The sequence below is a fragment of the Telopea speciosissima genome, chromosome 7 (assembly GCF_018873765.1).
Source record: "Telopea speciosissima isolate NSW1024214 ecotype Mountain lineage chromosome 7, Tspe_v1, whole genome shotgun sequence".
In the NCBI taxonomy this organism is placed as follows: Eukaryota; Viridiplantae; Streptophyta; class Magnoliopsida; order Proteales; family Proteaceae; genus Telopea; species Telopea speciosissima.
The window spans coordinates 11648410-11671168 of NC_057922.1; the positions used below are offsets into that span (position 1 = coordinate 11648410).

General features: G+C 41.4%; 1 protein-coding gene across 2 annotated transcripts in view; it reads left to right on the forward strand.

The window, feature by feature from the left end:
• The window catches only part of LOC122669287 (protein ENHANCED DISEASE RESISTANCE 2-like), a 159283-nt gene that overhangs the window by 82180 nt on the left and 54344 nt on the right, over positions 1 to 22759 (forward strand). Inside the window, exons 12-15 of one of the 2 annotated variants that reach the window (XM_043866030.1) lie at positions 12586 to 12657; positions 14442 to 14612; positions 18434 to 18628; positions 18895 to 18963. In XM_043866030.1, the coding sequence (XP_043721965.1) occupies positions 12586 to 12657; positions 14442 to 14612; positions 18434 to 18628; positions 18895 to 18963 (507 nt within the window). The remainder of the gene's footprint in view (positions 1 to 12585; positions 12658 to 14441; positions 14613 to 18433; positions 18629 to 18894; positions 18964 to 22759) is intronic. The other variant, XM_043866031.1, reaches the window with a different exon arrangement.

Consider the following 22759-nt stretch of genomic DNA (forward strand, 5'->3'; position numbering starts at 1 on the left):
TTCTGGCTGTCGGTGGTTTGTCACCTTCATTGATTGTTGTAGTCGGACCACTTGGGTCTACTTGATGCACAATAAGAGTGATGTTTTCCGCTGTTTTACCCTATTTCATAAGATGGTTCAGACCCAGTTCGATGCCAAGGTACGGATTCTTTGGTCTGACAATGGCAAAGAATACATGGATGGTACCTTTCGGTTATACTTGGAAACTCGTGGGATTATCCATCAGACCTCTTGTGTGGATACACCTGCTCAGAATGGGGTCGCGGAACGCAAGAACAGGCATTTACTTGAGATGGCTCGGTCTCTGATGTTTGATATGGCTGTTCCCCCTCGTTTCTGGGGTGATGCGGTCCTCACAACCACTTATCTTATTAATCGACTTCCCTCAAGAGTCTTAGGAGGATGCTGCCCATTAGATGTTTTATTGGGCTCCTCGACTTTTGTTGTACCACCAAAATTTTTTGGTTGTGTGGTGTTTGCCCGAAACCACCATGTTCATGGCCAGTTCGACCCAAAGGGACTTCGGTCCATTTTTCTTGGCTACTCGGCTACTCAGAAGGGCTACAAATGCTACCATCCTCCAACCAGAAAAATATTTGTTACTATGGATGTTGTGTTTCGTGAATCCGAGGCCTACTTTTCATCACCGGAACCTCTGCAGGGGGAGATCATAAGTGCAGATTCAGAGGTCCCATTGATTGTTCCTCTGGATGTTCATGTACCTGTTATAGAGGATTCTTCTGTGGAATTGGAGGATGGGATTACAAGTCAAGAACAAGAAATGGGACAAATTGAGCAGCAACCAGTTGAAGGGGAGAAAGATTTGAAGAATTATTCTCAAGGGACGTTTTTTCCTCCTCATGGACCATTGTACAAAGAGACCACTGCCACACTACCTACTCAATCAGCACCTGTTCCGAGTTCTCCCACTCATACTCCTAGTAAGCCTCGGTATGATCCCAGTCTGGATTTACCTATTACTGTTTGGAAGCCAAAGCGGAGTTGTACTCAACATCCAATTTCTAATTTTGTATCTTACAACTCCCTTACTCCTTTCCATACCTTTGTGTCTTCATTATCCTCTATTAGTATTCCTAACAATTGGCAGGAAGCAATAGCAGAGCAAAAATGGAAGGATGCGATACATGAAGAAATGCGTGCCTTAGAGAAAAATCAGACTTGGGATTTGGTAATTCCTCCATCAGGAAAGAGACTCGTTGGCTGTAAATGGGTATTTGTTGTGAAACATAAATCTGATGGTCCAATAGAAAGGTATAAAGCAAGGTTGGTTGCCAAAGGGTTCACTCAAACCCAAGGAATCGACTATCAAGAAACCTTTGCTCTTGTGGCAAAGATGAATACAATGAGAGTCATCATTTCCTGTGCTATGAATCAAGGTTGGGATCTTCAACAACTTGATGTGAAAAATGCATTCTTACATGGAGAGTTGAAAGAAGATGTCTACATGGAGATACCTCCGGGTTTTGCCTCACCAAACACTCAGGGAATTGTGTGCTAATTGAAGAAAGCCTTGTATGGCTTAAAACAGTCTCCCCGGGCCTGGTTCGGTCGTTTCCATAGAGCTATGGCTGCTAATGGATATCAGCAAAGCAATGCTGACCACACGCTATTTTGTTAAAAGGGTGGGACAGCATATCACTATTTTGATTGTCTATGTAGATGATATAGTGATCACCGGAAGTGATAAACAAGAAATTCAGCGGTTGAAGACCTATTTGGGTACCGAGTTTGAGGTCAAGGACCTAGGCAGGTTGCGGTATTTCTTGGGAATAGAGGTTGCCTACTCTGCTAAAGGTATATCTCTTTCTCAGAGAAAGTATACTCTCGATTTATTGAAGGACACTGGGATGCTTGGGTGTAAACCTACCGATACACCTCTGGAACCTAACACACACTTGAAGAGTAAGGATGGTGACCCTATTGATAAGGGCAGTTATCAGAGGTTGGTTGGGAGATTGATATACTTGTCTCATACCCGATCAGATATTGCATTTGCAGTAAGTGTAGTCAGCCAGTTTATGCATGATCCTTACTCTTTTCACTTGGAGCCCACATACCGAATCCTAAGGTACCGAAAGTCCTCTCCTGGTAAAGGAGTCCTATATTCCTCACATAGTCATCTCCGGGTAGAAGCTTATACTAATGTGGATTGGGCAGGCAGCCCTGATGATAGAAGGTCCACCTCTGGATATTGCACCTATGTTGGAGGAAATTTGACTACGTGGAGAAGCACGAAGCAGGCAGTGGTTGCTCGGTCAAGTGCTGAAGCTGAGTTTAGAGCCATGGTACAAGGCATTTGCGAACTTCTTTGCCTCAAAGGGCTTCTCCAAGATCTTTGATTGTCAGTTGACCTTCTAATGAGACTCTATTGAGACAGCAAGTCCGCAATCAGCATTGCCCATAATCCAGTCCAACATGATCGCACCAAACATGTTGAGATTGCTCGGCACTTTATCGAGGAAAAGCTAGAGCAAGGGGTCATCTGTGTTCCGTTTGTTTAGTCTAGTGATCAAGTGGCTGATATTCTTACTAAGGGAATTGGTAGTAAATTATTTTGTTCTATTCTTAGCAAGTTGGGCATGTTTGACATGTATGCACCAACTTGAGGGGGAGTGTTGAATGTTCACGGATTACCCGTTGATCCGTGACCTGGACCCGGATACATTAAAGTGTCCAGGTTCATTATGCACATGTTGCACATGTGATTTGACTAGGATTTTATTTCCTTTATTGTAATGATCTCTGATTATAAATAAAGAGGCTGTGGGCATATTGTTCATAGGCCATTATTCAAGGATTTCAACAATGAGAAAGGAAGCAATGAGAAGAGCTACAGACCAGAAGGTCTTGGGAACATGCATGCCAAACAAGAGACTAAGGGTGACGTCCAATAAATGGTGATTTTTCCTCTCAGCAACCCCATTTTGTTGGGGTGTGTCAACATACGCGAGCTGATGGTTATTGCCATTATTAGTAAAGAAGGCTTGGAGGCCACCAAACATGTATTCTCCTTCTTTATCAGACCGAACAATTTTGATACGAGTATCAAACTGAGTAAGAATCAGTTGATAAAAATTCTTAAATGCATCACAAACATCATTTTTATGTTTCATAAGAACAGTCCAAGTAGCATGAGAAAAATCATCAACAAATGACACAAAGTAACGATAGCCAAATAAAGTGGTAGTAGGGGAAGGTCCTAATGTAGTCCTATATAGGCAAGGCCTAATAGGAGCCAGGTAAGATCAGAATTCTGTAACTGTTTACAAATGTGGGCTGTTTAGGGTAAAACTAGGATTAGGGTTGGATATTGGGAAAGGGGTTTATAGGGTATTAATGGGCAGGTCTAGAGGGCTATTATGGTATAAAAAGGTTAGGGTTTGGATGAGTTTTGAAATTCTGCAATTTTGGGCAGAATTGAATTTTAAGTCAAAATTAGGGTTAAGTTAGGTTTAGGTTAGGGTTGCCTTATATGGTAATGATAGGCAGGTGTAGGGAAGTCTAATGGTATAGGTTTTATGATGTTTGGGTGAATGGAAGTAGGTTAGATGAGTTGGACAGCAAGATAAGGTTATAGGAGACAATTCCTAATGGAGGTAGGAGTAGGGATTCTAGGGTGTAAGGTGGTGGGGGTTTGATGAAACTTGGATAGAGTGTCAATAATGATGTAAGGGATGTATGCTGAAAATTTGGTTTGAAACTAATGGATAGATTTGAAGTTATGGAGGAATCCTAGTTAGGGTAGGAGTGAGAAGAAGAAGGTTTAAACAAAGTTCAGATTCAAACTTACTGGATTTGAGGAGATCTTCAATGGCAGTAGCTTTGAAGATGAACAATGGGGTCTCCCGATCTACAAGATGCAAGGAGATAAGTAGCAGCCCTCTCGATCTTCACGATGCAAGGAGTCGATTGGAGATCCACCAATCCCTTCACCTTGATATTACTCACAAGGCGAGTTTGATATTACTCACAAGGCACACTCACGATGGAGCAAAGGCAGCAACAAAGGCAGCAAGCATAAAGCTGAGTTTTTATTAATCAAATTCGTATTCAATGCTGGCCTCCCTTACAAACTTATATAGAAGACTCAAAAATAGACTTAGACACTAAAAAGGAATGGATTAACCTATTAGGCAACTTAAACTAACTAGGAAATTAAAATACTAAAAGAAATAGACTCAAAACATAGCTGGACTTATAGAGTCCTAATCCAGCCCAACTTACATCACATGACCACTTAAGTTGTCACATGACCACTTAACCAAGTCACATGATCACTTAAATTGAACCAATTGGATGCAACCAATTTCAACCGGTTCAATTAAAAAACATAAAAATAAACTAAGTATTGGGCTAATCTCGTATGCAACCTATATACCCCTAGTTTAGGCTCATTAAAGTGGCCTATTACATAGAAAACCCTTAGGGTCAAAGGCCCAACATATATATATCCCAACCCTAGACTTATTCCTAATAAAATAAGCCCATTTGGGTGATGAATCTGCATCAAGTCCCCAAACATCAGTATGAACAATATGGAAAGGAGCAGCAGTTCTATTACTATGATATGGATAAGAAGAACGACAATGTTTGGCAAACATACATGGTTCACATTGAAAAACATGAGAAGAAACAATAGAAGAAAATAAGTGAGGCAACTGTTTCCTCATTACAACAAAAGATGGATGGCCAAGATGACGATCCATGACATAACAGACTCCACAAAACTACTATCATTACGTCCACACACATAGGACTGAGCTGTGGGCAAAAAAGGGTAAAAAAGGTAAAGGCCTTGCTCCTCATGTCCACTACCAATAATCCTCTTCATCACCTAATCCTGAAAAAGACAGTAAGAAGGATAAATGGTGACACAACAGTTTAGAGATTTAGTCAAATGACTCACAAATTAAAGATTAAGAGTAAGATTAGGGAAATGAAGAACAGAAGTAAAAAAATTGATGATGTAACAGGGATAACAGGGATACTGCCCTTACCAGAGATGGAGGAAAGGGAGCCATCAGCTAACCTAACTTTATCCTTACCAGAACAAATGGTATAGGAATCATAATAATGGGACGTACTAGTCGTGTGGTCCGTGGCACCAGAGTCAATGACCCAAGACTAGGTTGCAGTAGAAGTTGAGGTAGAAACCTGCAAGTTGAGGATGAAGAGGAGCTAGCCACTGTGGGTGTAGGAGATGTGCTCGGCAGTGACATGACCCTGCGAAACACTGCATCGGCCAAGGTGGAGTCATCCTGTGTAGCATCTGTCTCAGTCATCACAAAGTGGGCACCTCGAGCTCCCCCTCTACTGCCACCACGAGCACCACCTCGTGTACTAGGAGGACGGCCATGAAGAGTCCAACATCTATCCTTGGTGTGCCCAAATCTCCCACAGTGATCACATTTAAACCTGTCTCTGCTACTGCCACTAGCACCACCTGTCTCTACTGCTCTGCCTTCCCTATGGTTAGGCCCTTGGCCAATACCACCACCACGAGTGTCCCGGAAAGAGGAAGAATTGAGAGCTGATCTCTCAAGAGATGATGCTTGAGCTGGAGCCATAGCAACACGCTGAGTATTCTCACTCTGTAAATAGCTACAAACCTCATCAAGAGATGGAAGAGGGGACCGGCCTAAAATTTGGAGCCTGATTAGCTCATAATCAGGGTTCAGGCCACTGATGAGCACATTTATGTGTGAAATTTTAGGGCATAAAGCATACATTTTACCACATTGGACAGAGTTACTCGGTGCTTTCTTGTGCTTTTCAGGGTTTAGGTGAATTATTGTGAAAATGGAGGAGATGATGCTAAGGAGATGTTTTTAAGCTTTTTCGAGGTGTTAATAGTATGGATGCATAGCCCATCGAGTCAGCTTCGCAACGGTTCAAACGACACTTGATTCCGAGTTGAAACGAAGAAGTTATGGCCGTTTCCGTAACGACGCGCGAAAATGGTGTACAGGGGTTTATTTATAATTATTGACAGTCGGACGGGGACAAAGTGAAGCGGAAGTTTGGATTCCAGGGGCCTTAACACAATTATCAGAAGTTACTTTACTGTACCCGAAAGATTCCATTTGGAAGGCTCTGGACAGTCCAACTTCAACTTGAGATATCTTGGGCTCCCCAACTCCGAATTGGATGAAATTTGGGTCTATTTTGGGTGATTTTTCGCAAGGAACACAATGGTGAGGCCTATATAAGCACCCCATGCTCCACGTCTTCTGAAGGACAGAATGGGTATTTTATTTATTCTTGAAGGAATCCTAGTCATCACCCTTACTCTCTCTCTCCTCCAACTCCTCAAGGGCACTTCTGAAATTCTACTTGGGATAGATTTATATTTTCTCATCTATGGAAGGTTGAAAAATCAAAGATGCTTTGATTTTATTGCTTGGAGAAGATATCTACAAAGAAAAGGAAACACTTGTTAGAATTGGAAGTTTATTTTTCTAGAAATAGAAGGTCTATGTAAACAATCTTCTCTTCTTCTTCTTTCTTTTTTTTTCTTTTTTCTTAGGATTCAAGGCATTGTAAAAGAGGAAAGAGAAGAGAATATTCTCTTTTCTTAGGGAATATTTCTCCTACACTTCCATCTTCTCTCTTCTCCTCTCTTCCACCTATAAATACCCCCTACCTCTCTTGTAAAAATTGCTCATTCACTTAGTGAAATTTCTTCTCTTCTTCTCCTTCTAATTTGTGATTTTTGGCTTTTCTAAGTTATAGTTTGCTTTTATGATTTTTAGTTAATGGTTATAATAGGTTTAGTTTATGCTTTAATTTCAATTTAAGTCTTCAATTGGGTTGTAATTTCTTAATTCTAGTTTAGGTTTTAAGCCTTCTAGTCTAAGTTCTTAAGTTGATGACAAGGCTTGAAGATTTAGAAGAGGAGGCCATGGTAAGTTTATACAAGTATTCAAGCTTTTCAATTACATTCATGCAAGCACATCCGGGTTTTACTATCTAAACTCTCAATCTCATTCTCCATCTCCTCTATCTCTCTCTATCTTCTTCTTCTTCCCCCTATATTTCTTTTATTTTAATTTTATATGGTTGTGGTTTATGGATGCATTTTTATTCCCTTATTTCTTTTTATGTGGTTAGTATGTGTGGCTGCATTTTTATTCCTTTCAATTCGCTTTAGTTTGATAGGTTAGATGCTCATGTGTTAGGATGCCGATTTAATCCCTTAATTTTGTTAGATGCTTATGAGTTAGGATGCATTGATTTTCATTTGTTTAATTAGTTTAATTTAACACTTTAATTTGGTTCACTTTGCATTACTTTTAAGTTAGTTAAATAGAGTGGCGTATATTTCCTCGTGTTCGACCCGTAGTTACGATTGACCCGTACGCTTGCGGTTTTATTTTAACTCAAACAGCCACCAAGTAAGGTAAAGACACGCTCCTTTTCAAGAGTGCGATACACCTTTGCTTCATCTTCTGGGTTGGTCAACGTGAGGTCCCTGTAGTGATCATACTCCTCCAAGAGACTAATATAAGCACTGTAGTATTCAAAAATTGTCCTGTCACCCTGCCTCATTGAATTAATCTTTTGGTGAAGCTGATAGACCTTGGCAGAGTCACTTACCCTGTCATAGGTCTGAGAGACAATGTCCCAAATTGCCATGGCAGTTTCCTTTCGCATAAACCTTCTCCCAATCTCTGGCTTCATGGAGAAGATTATCCATGTCATGACTATGGAATTTTCGATCTCCCATTTATCATAGCTAGGGGAGCCTTGCTTTGGGGCTTTAGTAGCACCTGTAATGTACCCAAGTTTCCCTTTACTCCTAAGGGAAAGCTTTAGAGAGTGTGACCAGTCCAAGTAATTAGTACTATCAAGCTTCACGGTGGAAATCTGGGGATGTGAAGTCTCATACACAAACTGAGGGGCTGTTGGAGTGGGCTGTGAGTCAGCCAAACCAAGTTCAAAGGTTTCCAAATCAGCCATGAGGTAGGGAAATTGGCACTTGACCATAAACAAGAGTACCAACAAGAAGTGGGGAGTACACACTCAACCCAAATATGGAACCCAACACAAAAAACCGATTCAGCGAGGAAGAAAATCCATGAATCTTGATAAAAAAAACTTCACCCTAACATTCTCCAAAGGATAACACCAACTGAAACAAGCTTAATCACTTCACACAAGCTGTTTCTATGCATTTCTCAACCAACATAGCAGCATGTTGCAGTCCAAATACAAGAAGAACAAAAAATCTGCAGTCTCGATTTTACCTGGGCAGGAAAAAAGATTCCACGAAAATGAGTACTGCCCAAATAGGTCTTTCAAGCTGCAAGGAGGAACATATGGGACTAAAAGAACACTTTTGGGCGATTCTAGTGAGCCAATCCAAGGCTTAAACCCATGCCGATAGAGAGAGAACCAGGGACTTCAGGTTGAGGCTGACGGTAACTCTAGCAGTGGCTGGAATGACTTCAAAACTTCAAGAGAGCTTTAACAAAGCTCAAATAACATCTTCAAACATCTGAGGAGGTTATTTCAAACCTATTTCATGCTCCTATAACAGATTTTTTACATTGGTGTCTTCTCCTTGAAACCCTTTGAGCCCTAGGATTTCAAAGAGAAGAAAAAGAATAGGAGAAAGAGACTGAATACGACTCTCAAACCTAAACCTCTAATACCAAGTTGGATTTTAGATTAGGGAAGCAAGTAAGAAAGGAAGGAGATGATGGAGAAGGAAGAAGAAGAAGAAGACAAGAGAGAAGAGAAGAGTGTATTTCGGTGGAATGTGTTGTGTGTGAGTGAGAATTCTCCACACCCATATTACTTCATTAATAGACTTTGAGAATATTACATACACCTCCCTAGGGAGGTAAAAGATAAGAAAGGTAAGAAATAGAAAATACATAAAGGGGACACTAGATATAAGACTAGTTCCCAAACTACCCTTATCACATGAGTTCTAACAACTCTAACACAGCTAACACACTAAACTGCAGTATGTAGAGGTAAAAGGGAGCAGCAACAGCAACTGACTCCAGTATGTAGAAGAGTTTGAGTCTTCAACAACAAGAAGAACAAACTAGCAGAATAGAAGGCAAAATCGAAGAGACCAGCCCAGGGGAGATTGATGTCCAGGTTTTGGGAAAAATACCACCAACTTCAAATACACAGCATAGGCCTGAAATCTGATGTGCAATCAATTGCATTTAGTAACTAGGAACCATAGAATCACCATCTTCAATCAGCACAGCTCCAAAAACTGCCATATAGAAGAGATCAACATTGTCAGGGTTTTGCCTTGGAATCGGTTTTTGCAATCCTTGGCAGTGGGAGATGTAATCTTCAAAACAGCAACCATTATTAATGTAGGCAAGAATAAAACACTCCATTAATAGGAAAAGGAGTGGTTTGAACTCATAATAACCATAGCCATAGGTGGCTACACACCACAAGGGAAAATCGTGAAAGAGAGATCATCAGGGGAACTGTGGAAGAGACTCTAATCTGATTATAGAAGCTCCGATACCATGTTAGAACACCAGAATCCTATAACCAGATCAGAGTAAGATGAAAGGAAAGAAGAGAAGAAGCACACAGGTCTCAAGAGTGGGAGAGAACCTGCAGACAGAACAGCATGTTCTGCCGCAGGTCTGTCCCTTTTATATTTATAATAAAATCATAATTAAAGAAAGGACAATAATGCCCCTACAACTAGCCGACAATACAAAAGACTTAAGAACTGACAAAAAATAAGGGAAAAGACTAAACTGCTCCTAATACCAATAATTCAACAATTTTGTTTGGTTTTTAGCGATCATTTGATCAGCACCCGTGAGGGCTGAACCCCTACTTGTATCCGGATTGGGTCATGACAACCATACCCTGGCCCCAACAACTGCCGAGAGAGATAAACAGCTCCAAAAACTGGCAGTAACCTTAGAATGATGTTGATGTTGAGTTGAGCTCCAAGGGAGCTCATACAATCACATGAGGTCTTCTTGTAGGCTTCATTCAAGACTTATCTCATACTTCTTCAATTGATTTACATAGTAACCTCTTCCTTGGAACCCTTTGTGCCCTAGAATTCCAAAGAGAGGAAAGTAAGGAAAAAATTGGAATACAACTCTTGAACAGTGGAGCTCTGATACGAAGTTGGAATTTAGGAGTTGAAAGGAAGCAAGGAAGAAGATGAGAGAAGAAGAGAGAAGAAGAAGGCAAGGAGGAGAGAAAGAATATTCGGTAGAACATGTGGGAAAGAATACTCTCTCTCCTCTATATTGATTCACTTAACTTAGAAAGAGAAATTACATCCTAACCCCCCATGCTAATATAAGATAGCTAAGGGAGGTAAAATATAAAAAGTAAAAACACATTACATCAGATTACAATATAATGGGCATGTGCCTAAAATATCCTTAAAAAATGAATCATGTTGTTTTTGTGGGGTTAACCTAGAGGGGGGTGAATAGGTTACCACTAGTGAAATGTTGTCCTTTTTAAATTTTCTTTGAATTTAAAACAAGATAGAGAGAAATTGCGCAAATAGAGGACACACATAATTTATAGTGGTTCGGCTAAACTAGCCTATGTCTACTCCTCTCAACCTTGAGAGAATTCCACTAGTTTCTTCCTTTCAGTATAGTAGGTGGGAAGAACACCTTTACAATCTTTTTCAACGGGATAAGAGGATCCCAATCTTTTAAGGATAAGAGAATCTTTACAAAGCCTAAGTATAGTCTAGGTCAATGCAACAATGCTTTGTAAACTTAAAAGCATAAACTAATACAAAGAGAATAAAGGTAAGAATTACCTAGGCAAGGAGTGTCATGTGTACTCCTTGCAAGTGTCAAAATGATGCTAGCATATGAAAGTCTTTAAAGTTTTGAAGTCAACCTTGGAATAGATTTTATGAGGACAAGAAGACTTCAATAAATGAGAGCTTGAATTGACTTTTCACCTTTCACAAAAGTGCTAATTTGGACTGTAGTGGATAGGTGAAAAGGCCTGACATGTTCTCTATTTATAGGCTCATTAATGGCCTTTAGAACATGTGCAAAATGTGCTCTAACGGATCTATTTTTCACCAATCCGGTCGACCTAAAGATTAATCCAGTCGATCGGATCCTAGCCGTTGGAAAAACTAGCCGTTAAAAACTAGCCGTTGGAGGGCAGTAGGGCCATCCGATCGATGTCCGATCGACCGGATCATCGTCCCACTTGATCCGGTCGACCGGATCAATTCTGGGAACGTACCAGTGAGGCTACTGCCAGATCCAGTCGATACATATACTGTGATCCGGTCGACCGGATCACAGACCGGATCCCTGTCTTGGCTTGATTCAGACAGTATGCCTGTGGGGATTGGTCCGGGGCTTTTTCCAACTGATTCCAACATGTTTAAGGGTCAAGGAGAGTTCAAGTTTAACCTCCTAAGGTCTCTAAATGATGCATATGCTTTTTCATTTATCTTATGCAAATGCGATTACAAGTATGCAGTGTTGTGTGTCTAAGTATGTGCACACGAGCATCTTGCTCTAAATGATGCATATGCTTTTTCATTATCTTATGCAAATGTGATTACAAGTATGCAGTGTTGTGTGTCTAAGTATGTGCACACGAGCATCTTGAGTCTTGATTCGACTTCTTCATGTGATGTTCTTCAATCTTCAAAAGATCTTCTTTTCTTTTAGATCTTCGCATGCCTTCGAGATCTTGATCTTCAAGGCTTTATCTGAACATCTTTACTTTGTACTATATGTCTTCTATTGCTTTGACTTTATTAGCCCTGTTGACGTATAGACAATACACAAGACCTAGTCTGATATGTTTGTTATCATCAAAACCATTATGGAGATGGGCTAGGATTCCCCAACAGTTTTTCCTTAGTCTATTGATTTATAGCAAATTCAAAGTTACAATGCAAGATTTGTGCAAAAAACGTTAGGTTTTCAAATTTACTTCACGTGTACAGGTTAAACACTTCAATCCGAGATTGTAGAGGTTTAGTGATCGAAACAAGATACAATTTGCTGGTTTAGAATCATTTTATATGCAGAAAAGGAATCCCCAACTCAAAGCAAAGCAAAAAAGATGGCCTGGATGGGTTTCAGTGAGTCTCAGTTTTCTGCTCTACCATAGCTTTGTTTTTCTACAGCTTTTAAGGTAAGTATCGAGTTGTGTTGACCGTTGCAGTTCGAGTACGATACATTTTTTTAGTTAATAACTATAGTATCAGTAATTTTTTTAGTCAATAAGTAGAGTAGCAGTATGATACGATACAGCTTATACTATCCACTGTCTATCCAACCATTGTAATTGCCAAATCATTCGACCATTTGGTAAAATTATGCAGACCAATAAGGGAAGCTTATCTTGATGAGGCAGTGAAGTTTCATTCTTCTCTATTTATAAAACACTTCGTACAATAAATTATTAATTCTATTCAGTGAACCTCAAGTGACATGTTTCAGGTTGAGTATTGTTATGGTGATTTAAAAAATTCGTTTTAAATTAACTGCATATATATGATAAAAGCATAGTGCATTCTTGTTTATTTCACTGATGATCCTGATGCGTTTATTTCTATAGCCATATTGCAATTTCCAGCTGTCCACAAGAAGCGACCCCCTAGATCTGGCTATCGACGTACAAAAATTAATCGTAAGAATTTCTCTACTTCAAAAAAAAAAAAAACTGATAATTATCCACCAAAAAAAAGTTGATATTGAATAATTTTCTTATTAATGTTTTATTTCTTCCCCACCTTGCTCATGCTTTGTTCAAATTCCTGTTTCCCTTGGATGCTCTTCTTCTTCCCCTGCTATCGTCTTTCTTCTGGGATTATATCATGTGTTTTCAGCACTGAATTTCCATATTTTGTCTTTCCTTCCTCCTAGATATGCTGGTACTGAGTTTGATATATTACTGGCCTGGAAAATGATCATGGCATGCTCCATAGATAATATAATAGAATGCTGGTTATAGTTTATGAATTACATTATGGCTTGTTGTAGCTTTCATAATATGTTTCTCTTGGTTTCACGTGTTTAAAATACCAATGCTTGTCCTCCCCTCCCCCCCCCCCCCCACCACACCCCCTTTTATGAGTAAGCTACCAACTGATGTAGGACAGCCTAGAGGTTTAGATTTCTAGGACTGAACTACAAGGCAAAGCGGTGGGATGAGAGTTAGAATGAGTAAAAGCCTTTAAGGAGGAGAATAATTTAGGGAAGGAGAAGAAATCAGTTACCATTAAGAGGCCGTAAATAGTACCTATGAATAGTAACTCTTAGAAGATATTGCAGAAGAAGAGGAAATAAGAAAATGCGATTCAGATATGAAAATAAGAAACCAGAAGAAGAATTATAAAATAAACTTAGGAAAGAAGAAGAAGAGAGTAGAAAAATAATATTGATTAAGGGGAAAGGGAGAGATGGTGCTGTTCTAATGCTGATTTGCTGAACAGAACACAAAGACAAAGGTGGAGAAAGAAAAGAAGAATGAGGAAGAGATATTGGGGGGAGGGAAGTGTGACTGGATTAGCTTCCTTTGGGGACATTGTGAGAACCTCTCACTAAACAAAAATTTTTTCTTCGTTCTATTCTTCTCCAAGAGGATTTTTACATCCATATATAGCAAAAAAAGTTGTTTGCTCATTAAGCTGGAGGTAGCTTACTTAAGAAGTGAATAACTATCCCATGAATACACTATTATAATGACGAAAGGTATTAGTTGGATTCCGAATTCCGAATAACACTACAAAGCCAAACCAAAGAATGAACCACCCCGAACATATCCCATGAAACTATTCATCATCATAGTTACCTTTCTTGTATCCTTGTACTTGCTCCAGTGATTCATGTTTTAAATATTGAATATAACATGTTACTTTGGTTTGTTAACATGAAATCTGCATTTAATTGAGTTGAGATGAATTCTACTTTGGTTCCCTGGAAAATCCACATGCAGATTTAAATACTTGGCGCAACAGTTAAGTTGCGCTATTGCAACCTATTGGTTGCGGGTTCAATTCTTGGAAACAGCCTCTCCCGCGAAGCAGGGGGTAAGGCTGCGAACATTTGCCCCTCCCAGACCCTGCAGTAACGGAAGCCTCGTGCACTGGGACGCTCTTGATGTTGGGATAATATATATTGGTTTCTCTATGACCTTCTTGCTGAGACTAGTGTTGACACTGCTTATTGTGGTTCCTGTGAGTCTATCAAATATCAGGCTCCTATCTACTTTGGTTCCCTGGAAAATCCACATGCAGATTTAATTCGTTGTAATATGTAGCGATAATATATATTGATTTCTCCATGACCTTCTTGCTGAGGCAAGTAAAAAACTGTTGACACTGCTTATTGTGGTTCCTGTGTGTATATCAAATATCAGACTCCTCTCTACTGACCTTCATTGAGCCCTTTTTTTTTAATGGTTCTGTGTAGCTTCCACTTGGGAGATTAGAGGTCTGAATCTATCCCCGGATTCAAATGCTGCAAGATGTCTCGTGACACAAATCTTGGAGGTACCCTCTAGTGGCTGGTGTATACGGAAGAAGAATCACTGGTCAGAATTTGAAAAGACAGTCCCCTATGCTTTGTTGTGCCAAGTTGCAGGTTGGGTAACCTATCTTATGTCATCTGTTCAAACTTAACTTCTTTCAAAAATTTCATTCTCGTGGTGAGGGCTAGGTCTGTCAATGGCATTTACCCATTGTACTAGATCATCATTCAGAGGTAAGGGGGATTTTCATACTGTTTATCTTAAACAGGAGGGTAAGGATAAGGATTTTATAACATTTTATTAACCGGTTAGGATAAGAAAATTTCATTTTCGTGGTGAGGGTTAGGTCTGTTAACGGTACCCATTTACCCATCTTAGTAGATCCTCATTCGGAGGTAAGGGGGATTTTCATACTGTTATCTTAAACAGGAGGGTAAGGATAAGGATTTTATAACATTTTAACCGGGTAGGATAAGAGAGTAAACCTCACCGTTTACCTGTTTTCCTGTCTAGATTGAGGTATTTAGGTATTTTTGGTGCTTATATACATGATATATGTTAATTCAAAGCCAGGCCTATATACCCATAACCATTCTCATCTGATCTACGCAGATTCTCTTAAATCTTAAGCCAATCTTTCGAAATTCCCAACCAAAATATTAAAAGAATATTGTTAAAACTCTTACCCGCTGGGTAATGCAAAGGGTATGTGTAAGGGTAAATCCTTATACAACCAATGGGATCAGGTTAAAGAACTACCCCATCCATGGGTGAGGCCACCCTACCCGTTGACACCCTAGTGAAGGCTGCTAGCCTACTACCAGCCTAGTGGTTGGGATATGCCAAAGTGTAAAATACTATTCTTTTTGCTATGTTTTCAAGATTTAGGTTAAATAATCTTGCTTATGCTACTAGGTTCTTGCTACTTCTAAGAATTACAATAGGAGAATCTTGCATTTTGTTTTGTTGCTGGGAAATTCCCTTGATGTGTATTTTCTGATTAGGAAAATGTTACAGGGACTGCCTGTACCCAAGGTTTGTAACGAGCGGCATTCAGAATCAGGGCAACCCTAATGTTTTTTCTTTTCCCTCTTCTTTCCTAAGGATTTAAATATAAGAGTTGTAATTTGGTGCCCCTTACATGGGAAAGGGCAATCCAAATTGCATCTTCTTGTTAGATTATGATGAAGGTATGCAAAACTCACAGAGGAGGAAACCCATCTGGAAACCAAGTCTGTGATGCATGAAAAAGGAGGGTACAGCTCTCCATCCATTTATATATTGGAGAATTTCTAGGGATGTTTGATCCTATTCTATTGGGCTACTATCGTAAGTTCTTTATGTCAAACTTCATTAATTTACTATACTTGAAAGTTGGATTTTGTTACAAAACCTAGCCTAACAAACCAGGACCTGTAGAGGAGAAGAAGTAGAAGAAAGGAGAACTGAGAGAGAGAGAGAGAGAAGGGCTCACAGTTGTGTCTATCTATCTTCCATGAGCCTAGGCAAGTTAAATATATTATTAGTGACTCATTGAGTCATTGTTTAATACAACTAAAACAAGTAAATGACAGAAAAGCCCCCCACGGTAGACAATCTCAACTTCATCCTAAACTTCACCACTAATAATAAACAGCACAATTAGCAACTAAACTTCGTCACTCCTACTAAACATCACCATAACATATAAACAACACCACAACTTCAACATTCCCCATCAAACTGGAGCATATATAGCCTAGGCTCCAGCTTGGAACAACAAGAACAAAAATAAACAGCAGAACCAAACATGAACATATATATCAGTTGTAGATGCCTGTGACCACAAAAAGAACTCCCTTCCAATCGCAGTACCAACGAACCATATCAACCACCAACAACATTAACAGTAAAAATTCTTCGTGAAGAAGTACTCCGTCGTCCATACTCCTGATAACAAGACAAGCGGCAGGAAACACCATCCATCGTCTAGATAACAGCTACAGCAAGCAACAGTAAAATCCCAGAAAATTGTAGCAGGGGAAGAACAAATCATCGTTGCGGGCTAAAAATCTTCAATAAGTAGACAAATAAAAATTTCACTATGGAGACATTGGCAATAACCTTCACAAGGAAGGCAGATAATAATCTGCATGAAGAAGATAGACAAAATCATCACGAGGAAGACACTGGCAATAATCTCCACAAAGAAGACACAAATCTCACAAAGGAGACATGGGTAATAATATCCATAAAGGAGACACTATAATCTCCATGAAAGATACACAAAATCTCCAATAAGAAGACACATGCAGCAACAAATATGTAATCTTCAACACGGGCAGCAAATATGCATTCCTCAATAATCATATGCAGTCTTCAATATCTCCAATCCCCTCCCCCTCATATGTAGTGGCACTACACATGACAGACAATGAATGTAGGGGATACAACAAAAGATAACTCATCATCATAGACAGCAATAACCAGCATCACAAAGGATCAGCAGCACATAACCCCACAACTAAAAGCAGCCGCATCAAATAAGATCCCAGATTAGTCAGATTTAAATAAATCTGAGCTAATAGAAATAACATCCAATAACTGCAACAGCACAGTAGATGCCTTTTGATGCCAGGAACTGATATACCAAGTTTAGGAGCAATCAGAGTTGAAAATACAAAGTTATGAAGAAGTTAAGTGGACTCAGAGAGAAGGGAAAATAGGATATCTATTGGAGCAGTTCAGCAGACCAAGAAACAAAACTGTTAATGGCTGGAAAAAAAAACAGCATCAACAGAACAGGTAGCGAGTTGCAGCAGAATTTCGAAGTCAAAAAATCAAATCTTTGCAACACAAGAAACCCTAGTTTTCATGTTTCAACAACTAGGGTTTCAGAATTTTTTTCTTCTTCTGCATGGCTCTGATACCTTGTTACAAAACCTAACATAACAAACCAGCACCTGTAGAGGAGAACGAGGAAGAGAGAGAAGAAAGGAGAACCAAGACAGAGAGAGAGAGAGAAGAGAAAAGGGCTCATGGTTGTGCGTCTCTATCCACTGTGAGCCTAGGCAAGTAATATATATTATTAGTAACTCATTGAGTCATTGTTTAATACAACTAAAACAAGGACAGAAAAGTCCCCCCCACGGTAGACCAATCTCAACTTCATCTAAACTTTTCAACACTAATACTAACAGCAACACTAACAAATAAACTTCCCCACTCCTATTAAACATCACCATAACATATAAATAGCACCACAACTTCAACAGATTTAATTCGATTAGTGAACTTAAATCTTGGTGGAGTCTAAACTTTCCTTGAGGAGAAAAAATTGGATATAATTTGAGCATGTTATGCTCATTAGACAGGCATGCAGGTCTTTGACAGCTATTTTTTCGTTGGCATGTTGCAGAAATTATAATGGTTAAAAAGGTCTGTTTTGTATCTTTTAACAGAGCATATACTCTAGAGAGTAGAAAGGCATGACTTGATTATGTAGGAACCCCAAAATGGTTGTGGTAAAGTTCTGTTGAACTTAGTTGAGTTGACTAATGTTCAATACTAGCACTAAATATAGAAGATAATCCCAGAAGACAATAAATTCATTGAGCACTTGGGAAAAAAAAAGAACTTGGATGACACATTATCTGACAATATGTCATTTTGCACAACCTGACACGACTCAGTCAGAATGACTATTTATCATTTTCTTTGGAGCGAATCCTGACACAACTCATTTTCTTACAATATGTCTGAAATTGATGGAATTCTTATTTCCTTTGTCCATTCTATAGATTTCTTTTGCCTTAAGGAATAATTTGGAGCAAATCCTGGACTCACATTTGATTTATATGATAATACCTCATTTTGTGGAATTTGTTATGTTTTTTAAAATAAATATTCCTAAATTCATTTTCTTGTTATTTCTTTTTGCCATTTGGTTGTTTAGGCCTCAAGGAATACTTCGGAGCAAATCCTGCACTCAAGCTTGACTCTTCAACTACTGTTCATTCAAAAGTCTCTAGTTCTTCTGGTGCAAGTGATGAATTTGAGGACGAAGAAGTTCGCGATGAATTTTATGATGCAATTGCTGTTGATTCATCATGTGACAATGAGGACAACAATGATGATGCAGAGGTTGCCAAGACAGTCTGCCCTTACTGCCATAAATGTTATTTTTTAGATCACAGATGCAGAGACTCTTGAGAAATTCTTATCTGTTCCTTCCTTGGCTTTACACACACAGACAATGGTTCACATGTCCCCTTGACTTTAGAATACGCACATACATGTGCGCGTGCACATGACATGCAAATAGGCACACAATATGTGCACACAGACATGCACACATATGATCAGACCAACACATGGAGGCATTCATAATTTTGAGCTGCTCCTTGACTTTTTTTCAGGATGGAAAAATGAAGCTGATGAATGCCTCATGGGACATTGCAAGCTTGACCATAAAACAAAGTCCAGGTAATGTTGCCTCATCTACAGCATAATATCAGTAATTTTTTTTGGGTGAATAAATTTGTATTACCTTACCCCAAGGGGGGGCAGGGAGAAAAGGAATATACAAGGGAAAAGGGGGGGGGGGAGGGGGAAAACAACGGCCAGCCTACGCAGAGGAGGCAAGAGAAAGAGAGGCTAAATCGAGGCCCCACTAGACTGCAATGTGCCTGTTCCTAGGGGTGTCCCTGACAGCGCGGAGAATAGCACGGCTGAGCTTGGAAGAGACTTCAAAGGAGATGGCTTTCCAAATCAGATCGAAAGATTGAGAGTTGGAAGTCCATCTCCTAAGATTACGCTCCATCCAAATGCGGTGAATAGCAGCACCAAAGACTAGCTTTCCGATAGTGTCACAGATCGAGGTCCCAGAGAAGGACTTAGCCACCCAAAGCCATTCTCGATCAAAGGGAAGAGGTCTCCTGCTTCGGTGCCAAATGGAGGAGAGGGCTTTGTTCCAGATGGTAAAGGTGAAAGGGCAGTCAAAGAAGAGGTGGGGGATGTCCTCAAGGCCATTCCAGCAAAGGGAGCAGGCAGGGGAAACAAGGATGTGGCGGCGTATGAGGAAGGCTTGGGTAGGGAGGCAAAGGCGGAAGGCTCTCCAGGAGGTTAGGCTATGGCGGGGAATGTGGCCTTTGAACCAGACAAGGGTGTGCCAGGGGACAGATGGGGCGGAGGGGCGGACAAAGTTCCAGGCTGAGGAAGTGCTGAAGAGGCCATTGGGGGAGGGCAACCACAAGAGTCTGTCAGCAAGGGGGGGAGGGGAGAGGGGGAGGGAGGGGAGAGCAGGCCAAATCCGAGCGACAATGGAGGGATTGATACAAGGGGGGAGACCAAGAGCCAGTGGAAATGAGGCTGGAAAGGGGGGCATTTTTAGGAAGACCAGAGGAGTAAATGGACCTAGGACCGAGGACGCTGAAGAGGATACCAAGGGGGTACCAAGGGTCAAGCCAGATGGAGGTGGAGGAGCCACAAGCAATGGAGGAAGAGATCCCTCTGAGGGCCAAGGGGCGGAGGGCAAGGATCTTCCTCCAAATCCAGGAGGCATCAGAGGGAGAGGAGACAATCCAAAGAGAGTCGGACTTGAGAAGGTGAGAGTATACCCAGCTAACCCAGATGGAATCATGACGGGTGGAGATTTTCCAGATTAATTTGAGAATGCCAGCAGTATTGGAATCTTTGATGCGGTGAATCCCAAGACCTCCCTCAGATTTAGGAAGGCAGATGGACTTCCAGGAGACAGGGTGGAGGAACTTGGAGGTATCGGCCCCTTTCCCGAGGAAAGCGCAGAAGAGGCGCTCCATCTCCTGGGAGATAGCTTTAGGAAGGCCAAAGATCCCACACCAGTAGATATAAGTAGCCTGGAGGACAGAGCGAATACAAACAAGACGGTCAGCATAGGAAAGAAGTTTGCTTTTCCAGAGCTGAAGGCGCCTGCGGATGTTGTCCAGCATAGGAGTGCAGTGGTGCTTGGAAAGCCAGGCTGGAATGAGGGGAAGGCCAAGGTATTGGACTGGGAGGGAGCCCAAGGAGAAGCCATTCAGGAGCAGAAGGGAATCTTTCTCTGGATCGGGAATACCAGAGAAGAAGATTTTGGATTTAAGGAGATTGGTGCGAAGACCGGAGAGGGATTCAAAGAGATGAAGGGAATCCATAATAGCAGAAATAGAAGAGTGAGTAGCCTTAGAGAAGATCATCAGATCATCAGCATAAGCGAGATGAGTGAGATTGATATGCTTGTATTTAGGGATGGGGGAGATGAGATGGATGTCCGTTTTGGATTGGAGACTACGGGAGAGAACTTCCAAGGCGATGGAGAAAAGGAAGGTAGAGAGGGGACAGCCTTGGCGGATACCTACTTTGGAGTAGAAGAAACCAGCTGGAGAACCATTGACAAGAACGGAGAAGGAGGGGGAAGAGATGCAAGCATGAATCCAGCGGACAAAGGCAAGGGGGAAGCCCATTTGAGAGAGCACTCCGCAAATGAAATCCCAACGAAGGGAGTCAAAAGCTTTATGGAGGTCAATCTTCATAAGGGCGGCCGGAGAATGGGACTTACGGTCGAAACCCCGCACAATCTCGGAGCAAAGGATAATGTTAGCTGCAATGCTACGACCGAAAATGAAAGCTGATTGGTTAGGGCTGACCAGGGAGGGGATCACAGCCTTAATTCTGTTGGCAAGGATTTTGGCAATAAATTTGTAGATGAGGTTGTAGAGGGAGATGGGCCTGAAGTCCGAGAGAGAGGTGGCTCCCTCTTTTTTAGTGATGAGGTAGATGAAGGTCTGATTGACCTGGTCTAGCTGGCTGGGCTTATAAAAGAAGCTGCGGATGGCTTTGAAGAGATCTCCTTTGATGGAATCCCAGCAGCTAAGGAAGAATCACATACTGAATCCATCAGGGCCCTGAGCTTTGTTGGATTTATGGGAGAGGACAGCCTTGGAGATCTCATCATCGGAGGGAATGCTAATGAGGGAATCCGCGAGCAGGGGAGGGAGAAACTTATTGATGAGGTCCGGGGGGATCGGGGGGGCTGAAAAGGGGGGGGGGGGTTGAATAGATCAGAGAAGAAGGAAATGGAAGCCGATTTGATGTCGTGGACTGAAGTGAGAGGGGAACCATCAGAGGAGTGAAGAAGGGTGATGGAGTTAGAATTGAGATGAGCTTTCAGAGATCTGTGAAAGTAGGCAGAATTAGAGTCTCCCAGCTCAAGCCACTTGATGCGGGCCTTCTGGCGCAAAAAGCTTTCCTCAAGAGAGGAGAGGGAATGCAATTCCCCAGAGAGGGACTTTTCCTCAGAGGAAAGAGAAGGGTTGAGAGGGTCAGATTGAAGTCTGAGCTGGACGAAGGAGAGGTTGGATTTACAAGAAGAAAGCCTGGAATTGATGTTACCAAAGGTGGCGAGATTCCACCTTTTCAGGGCAGCTTTGGTGTTGTGGAGCTTCCTGGAGAGGGCGATGAGGGGGAGGGAAGGGGAGGAGACCGGGGTACGCTAAGCCTTAAGGACGGTGGGAAGGTAGAGATGATGGGAGGTCCACATGTCGAAAAGTTTAAAAGGCTTAGGGCCAAAAGAGGAATAGGGGTAGATCTGGATGTGGCAGGGGTAGTGATCAGAGAGACCCTGGTGGCAAGAGAGTAGGGGAAGGAGGAGAGCCAAGCCTCATTAGAGATGAAACGGTCAAGCTTGCAAGTAATGCGGTCCTGGCCAGAGCGGCGGTTATTCCAGGTCAGGGGGGAACTAGACCACCGAAGGTCCTCAAGGCCGAGGTCTTCCAAGCACTCATTAAAAGTAAGAACAAAGGGGGAGTCGATCGGTCTGCCACCAAGCTTCTCATCTTGGGAACGAACCACATTGAAGTCACCACCTAAACCCCAAGGGACGGAGTCTGAGGAGGGCTTGAGGAGGGAGAGGTCATGCCAAAGAGACGAGTGGTCAGCTGCGAGGTTGCTGGCATAGACAACAGTCAGGAGGTAAGAGGCAGGGGAGTTGGGGCGGAAAGGCTGAGGTGTAGGAACTGGGAAGAAGAATGAAGAAGAGTGGTGGTGAGTTTGGAAGGGTCCCAGACGAACCAAATAAAGCCAAGAGGGGAATGATTATAGTTAGACAGAAAGGACCAGGAAGGAGCAACAGAGGTTGCAATGCGGGAAGCATTGCCAAGGAGGACACGGGTTTCGAGAAGGGCACAAAAAGAAGAATGGGTGGAACTGATAAGAGACCTGATATCCTGATGTTTAGCTAGGGAGTTGAGACCCCTGACATTCCAAA